The sequence below is a fragment of the Musa acuminata genome, chromosome BXJ3-5 (genome assembly GCF_036884655.1).
Source record: "Musa acuminata AAA Group cultivar baxijiao chromosome BXJ3-5, Cavendish_Baxijiao_AAA, whole genome shotgun sequence".
Classification (NCBI taxonomy): domain Eukaryota; kingdom Viridiplantae; phylum Streptophyta; class Magnoliopsida; order Zingiberales; family Musaceae; genus Musa; species Musa acuminata.
The window spans coordinates 37,148,497-37,173,009 of NC_088353.1; the positions used below are offsets into that span (position 1 = coordinate 37,148,497).

General features: G+C 34.8%; 2 protein-coding genes across 4 annotated transcripts; one reads left to right on the forward strand and one right to left on the reverse strand.

The window, feature by feature from the left end:
* Positions 1–5,342: 5,342 nt before the first annotated feature.
* On the forward strand, positions 5,343–10,256 carry LOC135584417 (probable trehalose-phosphate phosphatase 2). 3 transcript variants are annotated; one of them, XM_065150611.1, is made up of 12 exons: positions 5,383–5,542; positions 7,555–7,634; positions 7,705–8,189; positions 8,253–8,393; positions 8,532–8,603; positions 8,751–8,879; positions 9,129–9,185; positions 9,256–9,357; positions 9,443–9,520; positions 9,607–9,747; positions 9,846–9,938; positions 10,010–10,256. In XM_065150611.1, the coding sequence occupies exons 3-12, from the start codon at positions 7,890–7,892 to the stop codon at positions 10,064–10,066; spliced, it is 1,170 nt and encodes a 389-aa protein (XP_065006683.1). In that variant the 5' UTR covers positions 5,383–5,542; positions 7,555–7,634; positions 7,705–7,889; the 3' UTR covers positions 10,067–10,256. The 3 variants fall into 3 exon arrangements, with proteins under 3 accessions (XP_065006684.1, XP_009401802.2, XP_065006683.1); XM_065150612.1 differs by lacking the exon at positions 8,253–8,393 and having other exon boundaries at positions 5,343–5,542; XM_009403527.3 differs by lacking the exon at positions 9,256–9,357 and having other exon boundaries at positions 5,372–5,542.
* A 7,380-nt stretch (positions 10,257–17,636) lies between these two features.
* LOC135637806 (beta-ureidopropionase-like) lies at positions 17,637–21,230 on the reverse strand. The gene is made up of 7 exons (XM_065150610.1): positions 21,008–21,230; positions 20,528–20,635; positions 19,339–19,527; positions 18,883–19,110; positions 18,551–18,775; positions 18,089–18,468; positions 17,637–18,016 (listed from the first exon to the last, which is right to left on the reverse strand). The coding sequence occupies exons 1-6, from the start codon at positions 21,146–21,148 to the stop codon at positions 18,100–18,102; spliced, it is 1,260 nt and encodes a 419-aa protein (XP_065006682.1). The 5' UTR covers positions 21,149–21,230; the 3' UTR covers positions 17,637–18,016; positions 18,089–18,099.
* Positions 21,231–24,513: the final 3,283 nt, after the last annotated feature.

Genomic DNA, 24,513 nt, shown 5'->3' on the forward strand with positions numbered 1-24,513 from the left:
TACTTTAAGGTTATAAATCAAGTTTTATGTTTGTGAAATTTCATCTCAGGATTTAGTATAATCGACTTAATTATCACCCTTTTAAAAACATTTTATGATAATACCATAATAATTTTTTTTTAGAATGATAAGTGCTCTAGTAGTTCTAAGTATATTGAGATAAAATATTTAGTAATTATAGAAAAAGTCTATAAATAATAAGTATCATTTGTGAATCTAAGTATCACTTTGATGTTTATTGATAAATTTACTAAAACTTTATAGCCCAAAATATTTAAAAAATATGTTGTTAGAATAGAGCTAGTGAGAAACTCATAAAATATATGGTAATGCATATTTAAGTGGATATTATTATTAATATTTTTTTTTACTTAATTAAAATTATTTATTTTTATATTCTGATTATATTTATGTATATGTATATTATAGTTGAATACGAGAATAAAATTATTTTAATAAGATAAATTATAAAGATCATTATGTATTACATTAGGAAAGACTAATAGTGTTATAGTATATGAAATGAAGTATGTCATTGATGACATACAATTGCTATAACTCACATTGGTAATCGAACTTAATACATATTATTATACTTATTGAACTTATGACTTGTTTTAAGATTTATGGTCATGTCTGAAATACTTTTAAAAATTTTTAGAACGTAATAAGAAAAAAATTTTTAAAATAAAATTTTATTTTATTTATTTTAATTTTAATTTTTTATATTTTATCAATTAATATGCTAGGTAAAAGAATGTTTGATTATGATTATCAACTAATAAAAAGGAAGTTGGATTCCTTAGAAAATGATCTTAATAAGAGAAACTCTTCTAATCACTTATCTTAAACCCTTTGCTCTTACTTATAAATAGATAAAGTCTACTAGGGAGTACGATATGATCAAGATTATTGATCTATTTTTATTTTATTTTAGTCTTTATTCTAAAGGATAGGAAGAATGGAGAAGATGAATCTAATACTCTTTTGCATATCACTATTGCTGCATTCAAACTACAAAACATATTTTAAGAATTAAATAAATTCATTCTGAATCATGTCAAAAGATATACATCCTAATATAGATATATTATTATTTAATTTTAAATTTTAACACTAAATTTATTTCATATAATAATATGATTCTAATTTTATGCTTACACTTTCATCATCATGTCTCTCTTTTTCTGAGAGAAAAAAAATAACAAGAGTCATTTTTTTTTATCAGTCAAATAAGTAGCACTGTTGAGATACAACGCAACTGGTTTCTCATACTGTAACAAGCCATCTTCGTTGGACCTGATTGATGAAGCTTGAATAATGGGAGATATACTACCGATGCTTCTCACAAGTTCTAAGCAGACAGTGAAAACACACGAGTGTTAACAGCATCACCATGTTTACGTATCTGTACTTTGCCATAAATTATCAAGCTATCGGTGTCACTGCTGACACATGATCCAGCTTTTACCAATCTCCATTTGGTCGAACAGGTTGATCGCGTTAAAAGTTTGAAGGTTGCTATGTGAATATCGTGCAACAACAAACGATTCTAACAATTATTTAGGTGACTGCTTAGAGTAGATTGATCATCTCATATCTATATATTTCCATTTGTTCGTCTAGTTGTACTGCTCGGAGACAAAGCTTTGAGTTATGCATGTCATATTAGATGGGATTCCACATGTAACTCTCAGGTCATGTCATCCACTGCTTTGTCTTTTCATTCAAAGTTAATGGTTTGTACATTCAATGAGTGGTACGTGCAATCACAAGCCTCATGGACTCCTGATCTTAACGTAGCTCTTAGTACTTCGTTTTTTGTCCATTGCTGACATAGAAGGACATGCTTTCCTCAGAACTAAAAGAAAAGGAAAAAGAGGACATGCTACTCCTCTTCCATAATGATACAATGCTCCCCTACTAACTTATCTATGGGAACTTAGCGTTTGTTGTAATCCTAAGGGAAGCCAACGATTTACTGCAGCTTCTTTTCTCTCAGGACAAAAGCCTTTCGTCTTCCAAGATCTGACATCTCCTCATTGTAAGAATTGTTGTATCTCATCTTGTTTGCTAGTGCTACAAGCTGAGCTAACTAAACTCCTAATCCCTTGTTAGGAAAAGAAATCACCACACTTGAGACAAAAATAATAATAGATTCTTCCGTGAACCGAGCTGTGTCAGCTTGGCATGCAAATTATGCGTCGTAAACATGGCAGACAGAGACAATAATCTAATCGATGTGCTACATATCACACGGTGAGACAGCTAAACTCTTGTATCGGTGGCGCTTCTTGTTCGCATGTGCTGGCTGACTCCTCCCCGAGTTGGCAGTGACCGTGAGAGGTTGGCAAACCATTTACTCTTGCGTGTTAGGCAAACCATTCGACGAAATGCGTCTCCAAAGTTCTTCATTTAGAGACCCTTTTTGCTATCAAAATTGTCTCGGGTGAAGAGCTACGATGAATCTATTTATTCCAATATGCATGATTTCTTTACATATATGATTCATTTCCCAACCAATTACTGTAAATATTTACAAGTACTCCTCTACTTGTTTGCAGTCTCACCTCGCCTCCATCATCGCGGGTTCCATGGAGAAGACGCTCCGAGGCCAGAATAAAGGAACGGCAACGAAGCATAGATGTCGTGACTTAAAGCCGTGTCATTCTTGCATGTGCGTCGACGGCGTACTTGCGGCATGGACGGGTACAAAAGCTGGTGTCCGTTGTTGCTTTTTTAATACCCGGCGCAAGTATCGGTGGGACTCGCCGAGAGTGGTGAGTGCCATTGAGGCAGGCCCCACCGAACAAGTCCTCGTGGATCAGCCAACCCGTACCCGCTCAGTTCCCCAGAAAGAGACCCCTCAACTTTTTCTCCCTAGTTTTCTCTATGATTCCCCAGAAAGAGACATACAGATAGCACCGACAGCAGCGAGAGCATAGAGACAGCCGCAGAACGTATCAGCGAAGGAAGAGGGTGACAAGGACAAGCCATTTGTTTAGTCCTCGTGTTTTGGTTCTTAACATGCATCGCTAATGTAAATATATACATATGTACATTAATTGGAGAATTGAGAGGGATGGATGTTGACTTTTTGCCCATCCATTGACGAGTTATACTGCGTTGGACTTGTTTCACCTTGACATCCAAATAATGTGGGCTACACATGAGCTAATGCGAGCTCAGTGAAGACAGATGATAATAGTTTTGAATGAAATCATAGGTTTTTAATTCGTCAAACTTTTGGACAAAGTTATCCTGTCTTGGTTCAGTAACGAGAAACACTATAATTCACCCTTTCTTAGTAACGAACAAATATAAAAGTTATAACTCTTTAAAAAATATAGACAAAGTTCAAATTAAGTAAAAGAGAAAAAAAATATATTATGACTTGGTTTAGTTACTGAATTAAAGTACTGTAATTCTATAAAAATATTATATAAAATTTGAAAGTATAATTAAGAATAGCAATAATAGTCGGGTGTTGTCCAATTTCTATTGACATTAACCCTAACCATTTTTTGATTCACTTTGCAGCACAACATGTGTGATGATGGCCCACAAATTGATGAAGCTACATTAAAATAACAGTGGCGACTTGGACATAGAGCTACCTAACTTTCTACCACTTCTATTAAATTTTTCGTCTCCAAGTGGTGCTATCATATTTGATCTAATTGATATAATTTCACACGTGTGGCATCACCCATAGAACCGCTCGTCCATTACCTTGACGTTGACCTTATTGTACGCAAACTTATGCTTCTTGCACTTCTCTCTCTACAATGAATGCAACGATGTTGACTACTCCCGCAGTGCTCGATTCAGGATTAAACAACATCGGGGAGGGTTATTAGCTGATTCAGCATCAAATTATTTTGGTTTAAATAATATAATTTCGAACGATATATTATCGATCGTGTCCCAAACACTAGAAATCAACAGAAAAATAATAATTGATTCTGCCAACAATGAGCTGTCGAGACACATGTATGTATGGTATGATGTCTTGTATCCCTATCTCGTTCTCCGTATAACCATCAACCCTCGAATCACACTTCACGTCTCATATGCGTTTCTTGTCGCGTAAACCACCATGGGACAAGTCGATGCTAGAGAGAGAGAGAGAGAGAGAGAGAGAGAGATTTATTTACCGGCGCTGAGTTCGTATGGTGCATTGATGAACAACGGGTGGCCCGTGAACAGTGTGCAGCCATGTAAACAAATAGTTTGACCTAAAGCTTCAAATCCCAATTGATGCCGATCTTTGATCCAGAGATGTGCAGATGCACTCGCATCAATTCTTGAAGCCGAAGAAGACTACAACTTTCGGCATCCAATGTTGGGCCATGTCGTGCTCCACGCTTTACGAGTAGGTCAAAATTATAAACAATATTTCATTGCGGTCAAACCAAATCACCTGCTCGTATTGTTTAACACCTCATTTTGTACCATGATTTCAACCGCGGAGGTCCGGACCGGTGCCAGCTGGACGCGGGACCCGCCGGATTGGGGGAACCGTGCCGCCACTGCACGAGGCGCCTTTCGCGGGACGACACGTATGACGGGCTAACAGCGGCAGGGGAACAGCTGCGGCGGAGAGCGACGCGAGACCGCGGTCCCCACCCTTGCGTGCCGGGCCCCGCGTCAACTTCCATCCCACGTGGCTACAGGGGTCGCCTGGCCCCGCTCCTGCCGGCTCGCCACGTGCCCGCGGGACCTCCGCGGGCGGGTGGTCGACGGTTATGGAGCGTAGCTCATCGCTGGCCCCACTCGCCGCAACGACCACTCAGCTTTAACCTGTTCTGCGACACGGTTTCGGCCACGTCGGTGTTGCCATGAGGTCGAGCTTTTCTTCTTCTAGTCATGTCGCGGGTATAGCAACGGGTACGGCTCAGCGAGGAAGAAGTAATTTATCACAACTGAAAAGCTGAAAAGAACTGGCATCTCCATACGGCCCACAGCAATCAAAAGGACGAGGACCAACCACGTCGGATGGTCAAATCACAAGGCCTCTAATTTAGGTGAGTGATGTATTTACTTTTCTTAATAAAGTCGGGTTAACTAATTACCAACACCTCTCTGCTATTTTGTAATAAATTAATGTATTTAATGAATTATAAAATTCTAGCTGATGTTGGGTTGTTTCCTAAATAAGAAACGCTCCGTTATCCGACTTATCTCACGAGTTGTTCAGGAAGCTGGTGGGAAGCCCGGCGTCCCAACGCTCACCCTCGCTCGCTCGATGTGCACCACGTCGTCGTGCGTGGCTTAACTCGTGGCGTAAACAGACGGCTTTTCCATCTCGGGAACCGTTCGGTTACCTTGTTAAGCACGCCGTCCTCTCCCCCTCTATAAATAAAGCGCCGCTTCCGGCGGCTCATCTCTTCTCTCTTCTCCTCGCCTCTCTCTCTCTCTCTCTCTCTCTCTCTCTCGGCTGCGATTCGTTTAGGGTTTGTTCAGTCATTACGAAGAACGCGTCGAATGATCTGCTACTGAATAGAAAGGCTCATCTTCCCGGTTATCTGTCCTTCATCAGGTGATTCGTATTGTTTCTCTTCGTCGATCCTTCAACGTTTTGTTTATTGATGGATCTGTTGGGATGTGTCGAACGTGATAGATTTGGATCTGAGACATGCTTTGATTCTTTTGCTGTGATGTTTCCTTCTTCTATTTTTCATTCAAGTGTTGTAATGTGTAGTAGCTATATTCTATGGGGTAAAAATTTCCCATCTTCGAGTTATTCCTTCCCTTGTTCGCGTGGAATCGATCGCTTGTTTTGTGGTTCGTAAGTCGTCGTATGTCATCTACACGCGTTTTGCGGATCGGGAGGAGGCGCATAGAGATTATTTCGTTTGTTTTCTCAAGTCGGACATTTTGGGGATCGAGTGTTCTCTTTGTGCATGAGGTTCATAGCGTCGGACTCATTCGTGGCAGTTAGCATGTCATGTGTTCCGGTTTATTTTCATTTTCTTCGCTGCCCGTTGTTTCAAGGTATCCTTGGGGTTGAACATTTAGAAAGTAACAAAAGGTGGAGATCCCACAGTCTCCACTTTGGCCCGGCTGCCTCCTTTATCTAACCTGACCTTCAAATAAATGAAAAGATGTAGCCTTTTCCGCTGTAACTTCATAGGTTCCGTGATTGGATGATCTGCTTTATGGCATCTTCTTGAAGGGAAAATAAATCAATGGTGTATATAGATCCTATTGAGTTACACCAAAGGTCGATGGTCTACTGTGTTGGACGCTGTATAGGAACTTAGATAGCTTCAAACACATTTCATCTTCCTTTTACTTTTTGTACGATAAGACTGTGCCTTTTTCTTCTGCACGGCATAAGTGTAAGAAATGTTGCATCCAGTGTGAAGAATGATGTTTAATCACATGAAGTTATAGATACTTTTCTGACGGTGTTGTAAAAGAAGGAATGTGACTTGTCCCGTCACAATCTCGTGGCTATCTCAGTAGATCGGAAATGAAAACAAAGAATGAGGTGGTACATAACTTAGCAACTAAGATGCTGTCAGTTGCTGTTGGTTGTCATTTGGCATCACGTCGTAGCATAGTGGCACTTTGGTTTGTCAACTATGGTTGATTAATGGTACAATCTAGGTAGGTCTGCAGCTTGTCATACAGTGCTCGGGACTGTTTGGCCGGAACCAATGAATTCCCTCAGCGGTACATTCTTGTCTTGTTTGCTGTACTCTGGTCTTCAGTCTCATTCTATTAAATATGTTTGGATCTTGCTTCATGTAAATTCTGCATCAGTTGTAAATTCTGCATAGAATGGCGGTTGCTATCCTCTGTCTTCTAGAAACCTAACTAGTTCAAATGGACTGATTTAATATAGTGCCTTCTTGTCGTCGGTGTGGAATCTAACAGTTGTGGCAACGCATTTATGTCTATATGTTGCTGTAAATTTGGCTGGCCTAAATTTGTGATCTAATAAGGAGGCACCTTTATGCAATTCATGTATTGGGATTATGTTTCAGAATTTGTTTAATGCAAATGTCCATTACTTCAACGTGGTTTCTTTAAACATGGATATTATGCTACATATTAAGACAATTATATGTGCTGAGTTTGTAATATCATTATTTTTCAATTACACTGCTAGTATCTAGTCCAAATTTATAGATGAACGGAGGACGTGTTGGTAGCTTTTATTTTTCGATGAATCGAGGACCAAAAGAATATCTATGTTACTGATGACACATTTGGATATTGTATGTTAATATCATTGGTAGGTTCTAGTTCCTTCTCAGAACGGGTAATCTCTTTTACAATGGTGTTGGCTGCTTGTTTATGAAAAGTTAACGAAACCTATCAATTTTATTTTCAACATTCTTTTATACACTGTTCATTCTTTTTTCCTCTTATTTTATTGAGTGAAACCACTTGTTCTAATTTTCTGTCATATTGAGTGTCTTAGTGGTGATACTATTCCTAGTGATGGTTCCGTTTCAAGGTTTTTAGCCAGAAATATCTGAAGCTGCTTACCTCAGCAACAATATCATTTTTAATTCATCTAAAATTTTCCAATTTGTGCAGTTGCCTGGTCCTTTTTATCCTCACACGATCTCATGAGTGGTTGCCTAATATAAATGATTCTCAATTCTGGCAATGACAAGGTACACTGATTTGATTTTTTCCTTGGAAAAATATACTTTTTTTCACTCTAATTGGCGGTCAGTTTTTCAGAGGAATCTGCTTGATGGACTGCAAGCACAATTGCAGTGACAAAAAGGCAATGAAAAGGTGGTTTTTTATTGATAAAATGGTCGGTTGAATGCATAAAAACACAAAGGAAAAGGAAAAGAAAAACTGAATGCTGAGTTAATCGCATACCAGCGTTGTTAGATTATAGAGTTATTAATCTAGATCCAATGGATTTGAAGAAGAATGGTTCATCCCCTGTTCTTACTGATCCTGCACCCCTTAATAATTCGAGATTGGGCTTGCCTTCAAATATAAAACCATATTCATCAGCGGCACAGGCATATTCGTCTGGCTTGTACTCAACAAAACCCAGAAGAAAAGCGATACTGGGTAAGGTTGATGATGTCCATGCCAACGGTTGGCTAGATGCCATGAAATCTTCATCACCTCCTCGCAAGCAGCTGAACAAGGACTACATCTCTGAGCCTGCAATTGATGAAAATGACATGGCATATCATACATGGCTGGTAAGTTTCATGTTAATAAGATGACAAAAGTGGCATACTATTATGATGTTCACTCTATTTCAGATGAGCTATCCATCGGCATTAACATCATTCGAACAAATTATAAGCTCTGCTAAATGCAAGAAGATAGCTTTATTTTTGGATTACGACGGAACACTTTCACCTATTGTGGACAACCCTGACCTTGCTATTATGTCCAATGCGGTAAATTAGTTATTTTATTAGAGATTTTGATGAATATCTTGTTCTAGGAACATCTAATTATATTGAACATTATTGTCTTCTCTGCTACGTTTTATTTTTTGGCATGAGCAGCATTTTGATTGATTTACTTTGTTTCAGATGCGTTCTGCTGTCAAACATGCTTCTGAGTGCTTCCCAACTGCAATCATAAGTGGCAGGTCCCGTGAGAAGGTAATATATCTTTCTTATGATCATACTGAACATAGTTTTTTTTATTCTGAGATTAATAATATGCACATAATAGAAGTTTATGCTTTCAACTCTTGTTTATGACCTGCTAATCATCACCCTGTGCCATATATTTCTCATTTTGTTCAGGTGTACAAATTTGTGAAGCTAACAGGACTGTGTTATTCTGGTAGTCATGGAATGGATATTATGTGCCCAGTCAGAAAGTTTGATTCCACCGGCGGCCATCCAAATTGCATTATGACAACTGATGAGCAGGTGAGAGGACACTATCGTCCAAGGCATCCCATTGTCAAATCATTTCTTGTAATCTAATTTTGTATGTCATTGCTTATCATCTAGCAATCACGCTTCATTTTACCACACCGTAAGGTAAACTGACCACCTGAAAAAGGGCTTACCAGTGGATAAGACACTTTTTTTCCCTGATCAATTAAACTATTTCTGAATTATTATAGCTAAAATTGTATCATTTGCTTGTTTACTGATTCAACCTACACATATCAGGGAAAGGAGGTCCATCTCTTCCAGCCTGCTAGCGAGTTTCTACCTATGATCAATGAGGTATGTCATCGATATCGTCTGTTACTTCGAGTCGTTCCTATTAAATGACAATTGAAGCTGATGATGACAGATTTTTAGCTCCCTCGTTGACATAACCAAGGACATTGTTGGTGCCAGAGTAGAGTCTAACAAATTCTGTGTCTCTGTACATTATCGTCTCGTAAATAAGGAAGTAAATAACTAAATCATCATAGTTATGCTGCGTCAGGAGACCTCTTCTCAGCAGCCTAACAAAATATTGGTCCTTGTAATTCCAGGTTTGGCCTGAGGTTGCTCAGCGTGTGGTCAACCTTCTCAAGGACTACCCTCGTTTGCGAGTGACCCATGGGCGAAAGGTGACTCTGATTCATGAAACCATGAGCTTGTAGATAGATGTAGGTGCTAGAAATCTGTTGAAGAATGACAATCGTTTATGGTGTAGGTCTTAGAGATCCGTCCTGTGATTGATTGGAACAAGGGGAAAGCTGTGGAGTTCCTTCTGGAATCCCTTGGTCTAAGCAATCGCGAGGATGTGCTCTCGATCTATGTGGGAGATGATCGAACCGATGAGGATGCATTTGAGGTATATATATGAAATAATTTTACAAACAAAATTAGATAAATTGATGGAGTCGAAATATGATTTCCAATCATTTTTTGTTTCTTAATTTTCAATACCAGGTTCTTAGGGAGAGTAATCGTGGGTACGGTATCCTTGTGTCATCTATACCGAAAGAAACCAATGCTGTCTATTCTCTAAGAGACACTTCTGAGGTCAAATTTATTACTCGATATCAGTAATTATATTCACAAATTCCATTGACATGCTCTGTATTGTTTTACAGGTAATGAAATTCTTGAAGTCTCTGGTGAGATGGAAGAAGTTGGATGGTGATGCATAAATATACAGCCTCACCTTCTTAAATATGATATATGTATATGTATATGTATATGTGATATATTTATTATATGATAGTTTAGGAGCATGAAGGTCATCATCGCATATGATATCTAGCAGTTATTATGTGCTAGATTCATGATTTATCTGAAGGCTCTTTCATTTATAGTAAACCGTGACTTCTTTTTCTTATATCTATAAGTTCGAGATGCTATTATTTTTTCTATTACAACTATATTATTCTTTAATTCACTAGTATAGTTTCAATCTATAAATGACCAAACCCCCCTTCAAGATTTCAGTGGATTTATTTGGACCTTGTGGGAAAAGTTGTGCTCTTGCCACACGCACAATCGAAACTAATTAGACTATATAATTATATTATATATATTTTTTATTAAATTTGTAATCTGACCCGTTGACCCAACTATGACCCCATTGACCATTGATGGTTTCGAAACAAATTCTTATGAGTAGGACACAAATCAGTGAAAAATGACTTATTTAACTCCAAATTTTGTATTTATGTATACTACGATGATGAAATACCAATTAAACTTCTAAGAATAGTTTGGAAGATCCTTGCAGCAAGATGAAGTATCAATTGTGGATGAAAAATAATTTTGAATCCATTGTTTAGGGACTAACGCTTGCAACTCAACCTCGAAAACCACGAGCAAAAGTTGTATCACAGAAGTTGCCTCACGGGGTTGTTTCTCGTCAAATTTTTAAGAAATCAGATCAAGCATTTAAAGGTTATTACACGAGTAATTTCATGAGCCTATTTGTCATCAAATTCCTAACAAATCATATCAAGCAAGCAATTGCTTTGTGAGTGGCTATCAGACCCAATCCAATTACAAATTTTTTTCCAATAAATGTTTACAATTTAAAACATTAATTAGATGATAATATATTAGTCTTTTTATTAATATTAAAAGGTTAAAATCTCATTATATGAATTTTAATATTTAAAATATTATTTAATGATTATATACCAAATTTACTTACTAAATATTAGAATTTGATATCTTATTCAATAAAATTTATAATTAAAATAATAATTTGGTGATGACATATTAGATCCCATTACTAAAAATTAAAGGTTCAAAACTTTATCCAAAAAAATCATATATACAAAATATCAATAAGATAATGGTGTTACATAACCTATGTATTGAGGGTTTCGATTTGTTAAGACCTATTAGGCTGCCATTGCATCTTCTATTATGGTTAGTTAACTACTACATAATGATTGTTTATCCGTAACATCATCTCTCTCATCCCTATGAATTATGTTACGTGGAACTATAAACGATATATTAAAAGGGATTGTAAAGAAATTTGTATGTAAGGTGATTTCGATTCATAATATCAATCTATTTATATTGATTAAAACTCATGATCAGATAAAATTTTTAAGAAAGATGGGGAGAAACTATGAAAGCACCTTTCAAGTAGCATTAGGTAAATCGAGAGAATCCTAATGGTAAGGAAGCGGTACACAATCCGTATGGCTTTGATTTATAAGTCTCTTTAGATTCTAAATAAAACATGAAGATAAGCACTCTTGGCTCTTATATGTAATTTATGCAATCAATATTCCAAAATCTAAATGTAAACTCAAGCATCTTCTCTTATCATTAGATTTCTCAACTGTTCCTTGGATTCTTTACGAAAATATGAACATCGTGTCTTTTATTGAGGATAAGAAGGGTGGCCGTCCCTTCTCTCTCATTTTGTTTTAGATTTTTAGAATTTTATTTTTAACTATGGTTTTATTAATCTTGATTTCTTTGGCAATTACTTTACTTAGTGTAATATGTGTTATGGTAAAGATTTGATTCTTACTAGATTGGATAAGGTATATGAGTGATTACTAGTTTGATGTTTTAAAAAATACTATAATTAAATACCTTCCAGAATTACTTCTAATCATTCCGCAATACTAGCTGAATAACCCAATGTTGACTGAATATTGGTTCGAGTCATTCTCAAAAGATATCCAAAGGAGGAGCTCCTTTAAGTTTGAGCAATATTGACTGAATAACCCCTTCTTTTGAAGGTTGATTTCTCATGATTTGACCATAAGTATTCAAGAAGTTAACCCTAATAATTCTTTTAACCAAACCCTTTTGACCATATTTCATAACCTTAAGGAGTGGAAGGCCTTTAGTGACTCCTCCCATAGAATCCCAAATCAAAGATATTTTTATAAAAAAAATTTAAATTGAGGAGAAGGATGATAGGGGAAATAATTTTATTGAGGATATTTTCAATCTTTATTGTCTAACTAATAAATTAATTCCTCTTAATCTTTAACTGAATTTAAAATGATGGGTTAGAACTAAGATTAATTGGATTGAGGAGGGTAATAAGAATTATAGGTTCTTCTATAGAGTGGCTAACTTTAGATATAGAAAGAACTTTATTAAACTTATTTAGGTTAGATGTGAGCAATGAAAGTCTTCTCCTCGACTATTTATAAATTGGTATATTAACCTTTCTGGATACCTAATCTTTAGTGTTCTTTAGCCTGATAGTGTTGTCATTTCAATTTTATCTTATTTTACTCTTAATTTTTTTTGCTATAAATTCTCATCTCATGAAATTGCCTTTACTCTTAGTTAGATGAGAAAAGGCAAAAATCTAAATCAGGATAGGTTTAACAAAGAGTTTTATCAATCCTTCTGAGAGGAGATAAAAGAGTCGGTGCTGAGAGTTTTTGAAGATTTCAATTATAGTTTCACTCTTCCCTTATAATAGAATAAAATCTTCCATATTTTTTATTTTTAAAAATATAATATTTCCCGAACCAATGAGCATAGTTCGATCATTCTTTGTAACATAAGTTATAAATTCCTCACCAAAATTCTTACAAATAGAATCAAAGTGTTTGTTAATGACCTAGTTAGTTAGAAGTAATTTGTCTTTATTGGGGGGGAGTAATATTTATGACAATATTGTTATTGTTAATGAGTCAGGTCATATTACGAGGAAATCCAAAGTTATATCTAAAATGAACTTCCTCACAAAATTCATTGAGTGGATATGGGTTTTATTTGTTCTCTCAGTTACTCTTGCATAAATGACATTCAATTTGCTTAGTTCACTAACAAGAGGGCTATTTCCTCTTTGCGGATGACCTGATTTGGCTTTTAGGGCCAATCAATGGTCCATTAATTCCATTAAAACCATCGTGAGGAGTGAATTAGAAATATTGAAAGTGTGTTTGACTTAGAATAAGTGCAATAAGCAATTAAAGCAATATTAATGACAATGAAAAGTAGAAAAAAAAAAATGCAAACTGAATTTTATAGTGGTTTAGTCATCACGACATATGCCACTCTCGATTCTTTTTCCATTGAGGCCACTTGCGTCCACTAACGATATTCTTTTAATAGATAATGATAAACTATTCTCTTACAACTCTTTCTCCTTTTTATAGGTTTATGAGATAACCTTTATAAGCCTCATACCTCTTTTAACCTAAGCCCAAAACTTCAAGAGGAGAAGGATATTTAGCACTTTTTCAACTCAGAATAACAGTCTCTTTTTACTCTTTTTTTCTTACTTACCTAAGCAAGAAAGAGTGTGGTATTTATAGGTCCCAAATGGATTCCAATTTGGAGCCAAAATAGTCTCATCTCGGGTTTTCAGGATATTGGTGGTACCACTACCAGTACTAGGCAATATCATCGCTTACCAGACTGACAACCGATGGTACCACCGCATATTAGTTTGACATTGGATGGTACCACCACTCAAACACTAACAAGGAGGTCGAGCCTCAGGCGGTTCCATTACCAGCACTAACGATGCCATCGCCTAACCTAGCTCCAAGTCACTGAATGGGCCAACTAGTAGACGAAATTTAGACCTTATTCAGGGCCAATTGGCTCCTATTTAAGTTAGTAGGATTATTCCCAAAACTAACTCAATTAGGCCTAAACTAACTCGATCTAAACATAATTGATTACAAGCATGAATTCTATATTGTCCGACATATCATTGGTTCATTCGACGCTTCGTTCGATCCTTCGGTGCTTCGTCCGATCCTTTGGCATATTACCTAATCAGCATTTAGACCTCCCGCAACTTACAATCTCCTTGGCATAATGTCCGATCCTTCAGCCCGATGCTCGAACTCATGGCACGAAATCCTTCCGGCACTTTGACCATTCATTCGGCCCGACGTCCAATCTTATGACATGTTCTACTCTGCCCAACGTTTGATTCTTCTTACTTTTAATCGAATTGTCTTTCCTTGATCAAGATTAGTCCTGCGTCACTCAAATGCACATTAGATTACAACTTCATCAATTGATTTCATCATCAAAATCTGAGATTCCACAATCTCCCCCTATTTTATGATGATAATCAATTGATGATGAAGTTTCACTAAACTCTCTCTATCTATATGCCATAATTTCAATCATGAATTATATGAAGTTTTACTAAACTCCCTTTTTTTCTCTCTTTAAACTAGCAATCTTTGTTTTTCTTTGCAATGTGCAAGTTAACACATTTTTACTTCCTTTATAATATGTAAGTTAGTAAATTTTCTCTCATTGAAATGTACAAGCTAGTATTTTTGTTTTTCTTTGTGATATATAAACTAGCAATACTTTCTCCCCCTTTGTCATGGAAAAAAAAGAAGGGAATAATATAATATTGTAATTCTTTTTCCTTTACATCAATATTCAAACCATCACATGAAAGATATTAAGAAAAATTAATTTATGATGAGAAATATAATTCATGAATACAAGGGAGTCTTATGAAATAAATCTCAAGTTATGAATATATAAAAAAAAACTCATTTTGATAAGTGTCCTCTATAGTAAAAAGAGAGAATTATATGGGAACAAATAATAAGAGAACTGGATTCATAAAAAAAAAATTCATGTATACAAATAATAACTTCTCTATAGTAAATAGCATAGGAGAACAAATAATAAAAGATCTCGATTCATGTATAAAAATTCTCAAGTCATCAATATCATGATTCATAAAAAAAATCTCAAGTTATAATTGAGAAATCAAAAGAAACATAGGAGATAAAATAGTAATAATACCGATCATGATTCATTTAGATAGTGAATAACAAAAAGAAACATAGGAGATAAAAGATCTTGATTCATATAGAATAAATATCAAGTTATAAATATCAAGAAATCAAGATCATGATAATAACTCATTTAAATTCAAATCATCAAAATTATTTTTATACTTCAAGAAATTCATAAAAAAAAGATACAAATAGATTCATCAATCTCTTTTTCAAAACTCGATAAGATAGAGATTGAGAAATTTTCAAGAAAAATATATTTTCCCTTTTAGTTTTATTTTATTTTAATTTACACAATTGATTTCATACAAGCATACTCAATTCTTTTATGCCAAATCCATGCATATCATTTAAAAATGAAAAGCAAATTTCATCACAAAAGAAATCATTAAGATCAATAGTATAACATATTAAACAACAAAACATCTTTAATCAAAAGATTGAATTTGTCATAAATAATTCCTATGCCAATGATTTTTTCTTTATTATTTCGGTTTGTGAGCTTTGAAAAGTGCGTTGGATCTTCGATCATAAGCTAGCATCCACAATCAAAATATAATCTTTTGCTCATAGTTTTTAATTTTAGAGATGTCTACAACGGTGGGTTTGTTCTAGGTACTTATTTAGCTTTGGATCTCTCATGGTTAGATCTATTTATCTTAATTTTTTGTATTAAATCATTCATGATTCATTTAGGAACCAAACCAATTTATATGAGTCATGCTTTTTAAATAAATATTTATAAGCAAAATGATTATATCTATTGTAAAAATTACACTTAACCTTGGGGGTAACATGCAATGTGGATCCTTTAACAAAAGTAGTTGGTTTTTGTTGAGTGTAGTTACTCATAAAGCTAATTTCTTCTTAGTAATACATTTTCATTCTTAACTAAGTTTAACTCTTCACATTTAGTGCAAGGAGTTAACATGTAATTATCATACTCATTTTTTAATTTTTTAAATTTATTTAAGAGAGAAACATGATCCTTTTTTAATATTTTTTAAATTTATTTTAAGCTCATCATACAAATTATGAAATGCATCAAATAATTCAGGTAAAAAGGATTCATTTGAGTCACTTACCTCGTCATTGAGTGCCATTAGAGCATAGTTCATCATCTCGCCTTCGTTAATTTGCTCATCGTCTTCGGATATACTCGATTCATCCCATATCATATTGAATACTTTCTTTTCTTCCTAGTAACTTCTTTTTAAGCTTGTTTTTATTCTTAAAATTTTATTTTATAAATTTTCTTACGAGGAGTTCAAAGTCATCGGTTCTTAAGTTCAAAGTCACCTATATTACTTTAAAACTCGGTTATATATATATATATATATATATATATATATATATATATATATATATATATATATGATTTCTTTTTCATACATATATAAGTTAGAGATATAGAGCATAGCATCTGTAACTTACAGATGTAAGAAAAAAGAGACACAGATTCCTATACATGATGAGTCCTAAAAAGGGGTGAACTATGAATCTAACACATGATAACCTCTAGATACCATATGTCATTATGACCTTCATGCTTTTAAACAATCACATAACCACCCAACTCCTTTCATCTCACCAAGGATTTCAAGAATTCCATTACCTGTAAATGAGAAATGCAGATCATGTCATAAGTATTTGTGAATGTCATAGATAAGTTCATGATATAGAGTTCTAAATTTCACTTCAGAAGCGTCTCTTAGATTGGGTTAGTAAAACTTTTAGGGCTTAGTGTTAGCTCAAGATTTCAAGCATAATGGAACAAAATTTAAGATTGGCCCGAAAGAAGAGAAGAAGAACATCAACAAACATTAGGATTTAGGATTTAGGCATCATTTGTCAATGCTTGTTGGGCTAACGTTGCATCTTTTGCTCATATCTAAGGTTCAAAATCTTATCAAAAAATTTTACACATAAAATATCATTATGATAGTGGTGTTACTTATCCACTTACTAAGGCTTGAAAATTCAAAATTTTATCCAATATTCTACAATATTAGTATGATAGTATTGTACCAGAGCTACTTATCAAATATTGACTTAAAATCCCATCCAATAAATTTTTACATCTAATATATCAGATTCATTTAGATCCACTTATCATAGATCGAGTTCAAATTATTTTTCAATAAATTTTTACCTAAAAACAAGAGTTGATAACATTACTCGACAAAGTTCCACTAAACTCAATAAAGATTGGTTTGAAACCTAATTCAATGAACTTTTATACCTAAAATAAAATATTAATATGATAATAATATTATCAAAAGCTAAAGGTTTAAAACCCCATCCTAAGAATTTTTACTCCTAAGATAATAATTTCATTAAAGGTTAAAGTTTCGAAACCTCATCTGACAAACTTTTATACAGACCATGCTAGGATTAAAAATCTCATTCAATAATTTTTTATATTTAAAATATTAGTTTAGAGGGATCTATCAAATTCACTACTAAGAAAATACCAACTAATCTAGTTGGTAGAGAGTTTGACTACTGTTAAAAAGATAATAAGATGTTGGAATCAAGTTTTCACAACTTATCCTTTGCGAGCACACAGAAATGTAATCGAACAGCCAATTCCCTACTTCAACAGTCCAATCTCTGCACTCAAAAACCAACATGCTATTTCTCTGTTGTTCCATGATCATGTAGTCAAGTCCCACTTCTAAGCACTTTAGTTGGAACATTAACTACTCACATTATCGCAGGTTTACAGTCAACAAAGCACCATTAACATCACCAAAGAAACAATTTAATCACAGCATCGATCACAAACCTCAGTGCCAATGTTTATTCATGTGCCATTTGATACCTGTTGCAGCTTCCCATGTCAATGAAACATCAGGAACAATCGACCTGAAGTACCTAAATCTACAGCAAAGGAGGAAAATAAATCAATTGGTTATAAGAATGATAAACTTATGTGTAGTATGTCAGACGCACCATTTCCTTCATCAAAGTGGATTTCTCTTCTGCAACATGGGATCGACAATGACCTGCGGAGTAAAGTCCGGCTTTAGGTACTTAGCGAGCATTTCAGAATACAATTCGTATCGTGCCGTCATGCGGAAACCCCATTTATCTTTCAGTTGTCTGCAGAGGTTGAGATCCATGTCTGAAACCATTAATCCATCCCTGTAGCGTGAAAGGGAGGGAGTGCATGAAGCATCTGGTGCTGAGAAATGACTAGACCCATAGAAGTGACCAAAGTCTGAGTGTTGAGGCTTCCCATCACCAGAAGTAAATGGATTAGGAAAGATTTCTGTGCCAACACGATTAATCGACCCAACAAAGTAACTGTTTGCAATGGCAGCATTCCGAGCCTGCAACAGAATGTGTCATCAATGTAGTTGAATCAACAGAGAATGTTATTAGAGCACTAGAAATGAATGCTAAGGAACAGACCTCAATAGGCCACATTGGTTCACTGAGTTCTCCGACAGTTGCAGAAGGGTTGAAGACAATCTCAGCTCCATTTAGCCCAAATGCTAACCAGTTTAAGGGATGGTGCCTTCCATAACAGATGTTTACTGCGATCTTCCCATAAGCTGTTTCAAACACAGGATGTCCAGTGTTTCCTTCCATATAATATGTGCTCTCATTGAAATCCCCAACTCTCGGTATGTGATTCTGCCAAAAGAGATGACAATATAGATAATATTTCAATGATAAGTACACAAAAGAAGTGTTTATAGCTGATGGTACAAACAAGGATAAATAGCAGCAGGCACGCATACCTTCCTATGAATGCCAATTATGTTGCCATGGTTTCCGATCACAACAGCAGTATTCCAAATGGTCTCCCCATGGTGTATATCCCTTTCAAGAATAGAATTCACAATGACCATGTTATATTTCCTTGCAAATTCTTGAAGAAATTGAGTCGATTCTCCATCAAAAGGCTCTGCAAATTCACACCATTTCTTCTCCCGAGTGCAGAAACAAAATGGCATCATCCATGCCTCCTGCAGTAAAGGACACAACTCAAAAAATGCAGGACAAGATAAAAATAAAATTATGATTTGGCAAGAACAAGAAGAAAAACCAGAAATTTAATGCAATGAACAATAGATATAATGGATGTTTTGACGATAACCAAGGGCACTTCATAGGGTCCAATTATATAAGGTGGTCTGGTGCATCTGAAATATGCCAGGAGAAGCTAATCCAATCAGTTTCTGTACAAAACTTACTTGTAAGCATAAGATATTGACACCAGAAGCTCCAGCTGCATCAATCATGGGTTCCACTTTTTGCCTAATAGCATTCTTCTGGTCCACAAAGTGTGCAGTAGTAGGAAGACCAATCGCATTCTGGATAAGGCCAACACGAACAATTCGTGGTTGCCTCAATAACTCTTTATCAGCATGAAAACAAAAGGCCTGGAAACAACAAAGAAAATTAACCATATAAAGGCAACAAGTTATGAGGACTCTTACAATGAAATACAACAAAATTGACAATAGGTAAATGCCATGGATACAGTCATCTGAATGACCGACTATCGCTGAAATATTCCAAGAATTAAAAGTCAAAAAAATTGGAGCAAACATCTAAATTGCATTGTATAATAGGTTGTACAATACCAAATGTATTGTTAACCAGTCTTCACGCTTTCAACATAGTGTTTGTAAACACTCGACTGAGAAACAGCTAGAATATAATATATTATACTATGATTGTGGAGTAAACGTATAAGTTTGGAACGTTTGCAATATATGACCCTTGAAAATGCACAAAACACCTTTTTTCATTACTGTATGACCAATGGTTACTGTCAACGCTAACAATGTACTTCTTTCTGTATGACCAAGTATATCCTGCCTATTGAGTATTGTCATTTTGATTGAATAGCAGAATAGATGTAAATAAAGTTTTGGCCAAGCTAGTTCTCTTGAAATTTGACAAATTAATGCAACAGATGGGATATCCAGAGGTTACTAACAAGTCAAATTCAGTCCCAAAAGCTATAATATTGTCAAAGCAAAGAATCCAGTAACTCGATTGTTATGCATCAAGACTTCAACAAGTTATATATATTGCTGCTTGGAATACAACAGAAACAAAGGTGGAAATAGGGAACTCTGTCAGGAAAAGATTATTCTCCAACATGGTAATGATGATTAGCATGTCACAGTTTCTTGACTTCATATAACATGCAGAGCATCCAGTGCCAGTGATATCATTTGCACAATGGTTACCTAATCCTAGTTTATCTCAAAGCACAAAATCTACATATGCATGATCAAACAAAGGGTTTTTGCTTCAGTAATCAATTGCAGCTTACAAGATAACCAAGCAGAAAGACAGCAAAATGAGAGAACAAGCAAGAGATATATTAACCAGGACATGCAAATCGACATATCAGAAAGCATTCTGTACCTGCAAATCAAAATCATGTTCTGCAGATAGAGAGATGGCAGCCTGAGGCAAAGCAACCCGCTCGAGATGGCGCCCACAATTCAGTCCCAGCAGCAAGCGGCTCACTTCCTGTTACGTAAAGAACAATTGCAACAGCCACATCGCATGTTAAAAGCGATCAGTTCCTCTCTCCTAACTCATCAACAAGAAAAGGTCTCGTATTCAACAGATGGATTCTCTCGCGCCCTGATGCTACTAGCGAATGCTAACCAGAATCTCATGCAAGAATTTCGTGGAGACGAGAATCTACTCGAGATTTAGACAGCATGAAATTATTCTAGTATGACTTTGTAGGGTAGACATCACATAATTTCTGCATTGTTTTGGCTAAACCAGCAAAAAATATCGTGAGACGGATCAACAAATCACGCCCTCCCCAACTCGGTGACATCGTCCAAGGATCATCGAATCCAATTAGAGGGGACAGAGGAAGAGCCAAACCTGGAAGATCTGGGGCTTCAGATTAGCCTCCAGCAGGCGATGGAGGGATTCGAAGCCATGGATGGATCCTGGCGTCGATCCGTCCTCCTCCTCCTCCGCCACCGCCCCTCCGTTCTCGTCTCTCCGCTGATGGCTTGCCATCCTCGGATGAACTCAGATCGGTCGTGGAGTATTGCGACAGGGGTGTCAGCTGCTGGTGAGGCGCCGACCGGTAAAACTATGAATGTGAGGAGAAGGGACGAATCTTTATGATTTATATCTGGCCGTCCGTCGATTGACTGATTCAAGGCTGGATGGAGGAGGTGTAAGATGGAGTTTGCTGTTTGGAACTAAACAGCAAGATTATGATGGTAAGTACGCGGGTTTATTTTTTGATGGATGATAGTGACAAATATTCCATTTCATCGACCCTTTTTCTTCTCTACTTCACTTTCGCATTAGGAGAGAGAAAGATGATGTAGGGTTACAGCATTGCCAATTGGAGTACCGATCATGATAATGATCATCATGCCACCTCAATAATTGTTATGTCACTTTAATGATTGAAAAATGCACAAATGTGATTGACACTATAAGAAAATACACTTAACATTACAGTATAATATATTATACTGTAATGTTAAGCCCTCTTCCTCTACTAACTACTATTATAGGCGGCCACCCCCTCTTCCTCTTCTGTAGATGTACGCGGTGGGGCACCTCTTTCTCGTGTTGCTGTCGATGGCAGTAGCATGCTCGCAACAGGAAGCCTCTTCCCTATTATATAGGCAACTGCCCCCTCTTCCATAATATGCTACTATTGTATTTAAAATCAATTTAAGAATATTTTTTTTTCCTTATTGATATTGTGTCATATTTGGAATTATTGTATTGAATATTTCTAATAGAAGCCAATTTCTCATACATCAAAGGAGTTGTTATGTAGTTCTGCTTTTTAGTATCTTTTATTTTTTGTTATGTAGACGCATGATATGATTTTTGTTTCTTTTTTAGTTGATGAAATATTATGAATAAAGGTTGGATTCTATAACGGTAAAAATGACGTGGCTAACACATCATCCTTATGTGGCTACGTGTTGGTCTTATCCCAATACATTAACTTCACATGGATGATGAATCAATACTGAATCATCACTCCCACATCTTTATATGAAGGGTGTGATGAACATTCGAGTCCAACCAACACAGTCCACATGATCAACTCGTAGGTGACACGTGGTCGATACAATGGTGACACTTGACTTACACATGTGATGCAAAATCAATCTTATTTATCTCTTATTCAAATAAATTTAATTAATTTAGAGGTTAGTTTGCATATGTCATATGTGAAAAGCATATACTTAATTTTGATAAAAGTATAAATATTATTATTAAATATTATATTTAATAATAATATAATCGTTCATTCATAATTCATTATCATGAATTTTTTATTTAATATGATTTAAATGATTTTAGTTTTTTATTCATTATACATGAAATTATTATTATTAAATTAAATATTTAATATCATTAAAGTTCTTTTATGGTTCAAACGTTATAAATTTGAATTAATTCTTGAACATTATGAGTTAGTGATGATAAATGTTGGGAGAACATCTATAGTCGAGAAGTGCCAAAGTTCAAGAAGAAAACTTTGAAAAAATTCTTGACAATAGTAGTTGGAGATATACTATTTCGTTTTCACATCAGTTTTTATTGTGTTTCTACTATAATGATTTAGAAAAGCAAGTTGGCTTCATTGATTTCTATCGAAAAAACACTAAAAAAATATATTTTTATAAATTTATTAATATTGTGCTACCTAAAACTTACCAAGAAAAGGATGACCTTTGTTTAAATTTGTATGTCAACTTGGATGTACTTGAATACTAGTCTTATGATTTTAAATATAAATTGGTAAGGCTGATGGAAGAATATTGTCTTCCTTTTGTGAATTATGAGCTATTATTGCAGTTAGTAGTATCATAGTATTTTGGATACTATTGCTATGGTTGTCTTTCATCAGTAAAAGTGCCTATGTAATTGAATAATAGTAGAAATATGTGGACTATTATTGTGGTTGTCCTTTACAGGTACGAATAGTTGTGGAACCACAATGATATATGAATTATTACTATAATTTTTATTTATAGAGAAAAAAGCATATATTTCTGTGGTTGAATTACCATAATAACATGTAAACATTTACGTGTAGTTACAAAATCATACCTATTGTCATGATTTCTAACCATAGGAACATATCTCGTTATAGTTAAAACTATAGGAACATATAAGTAAAAAGTCATAGGTAAAAATATAATTTGTTGCAGTAATGAATCATATCATCGACCACGTTAATGGATTTTTCATCGTCATGTCACTGTATGTTCCATATACTGAATTGAATTTAAATTCGAGTATCTGTGCAGTTAATTGAGTTAGAGTAATTCTAGTATGACTCTCGTATAATATAGAAAATATTAGCCCAGACGAACAGTATTGAATGAAGCTGTATGTCAACATGCGATACGTGAAGTGTGTTTGGTCACCACACTCAAAATTGAACCAACTTGTACACAATCCAATTGCCTATAAAATTGGCATTAATTCTTGCAGAATATAATTATTGTTGATTATTTTTTTACTAAATTGAAAATTAGTAGAGGATATATAATAGCAATCTTCTTTGTATACAGTTTTCTATTTTATTTTCAGAGGAGGAGATGGTGACTGTTTCTACTACAAGGGTTTAGATGTTTATATATATTTTTATACCTTAAATTCTAGTATAAAAATGTTATACCTGAATATTAGTAGTATGGTCTGGTGGACATACTTATGTTAATTAAGGATACAAGATTTTATCCAATAAATTTTATATTTAAAATATTAATTCACTTATCTTAGATCAGTATTCAAAACCCATTCTACTAATTGTTTCATTTGCAAAAAGAAAAAAAAAAAGTGTATGTTCTGAATAGAATAAAATTGAGTGATTTAGAATTTTAAAAATATGTTTTGCCACTTGATACATTTTTATTCCATATATTCTTGAGTTGGATAATATTAACCTTCAATTGGGAGGAATTGGATGTTCCTTTGGGTTGGACTAAGTTGCAGTTCAATTTTGCACGGAATTTTGTTTTGGGATTGTCCAATTGTATCACAAATGGAATTATAGGTTTGGCTGGATTTAGTCTAATATTGGTTGCATCACTCTACCAATCTCCCATCTTTTAGGTATTTCATATTTTGTTACTACAATAAATTAAATATTTTTATTTTATTTCAATTATTCATCATACCTACTACTTTTTATAACCAAGAAGAAAAATGATGTGACTTAAGACCAAATTACTGTTACCTAAAGTATGTATTTATCTTATCTTATGTGGATTACTATTGCTGCCATACTATAGAAACTCTTTAAGATTATTATTATTATTATTATTATAGTATGTTTTTCTTATGTTAGTTCAATAAATCATGATACTTACCTGCTTCTTACGACCAAGAAAAAA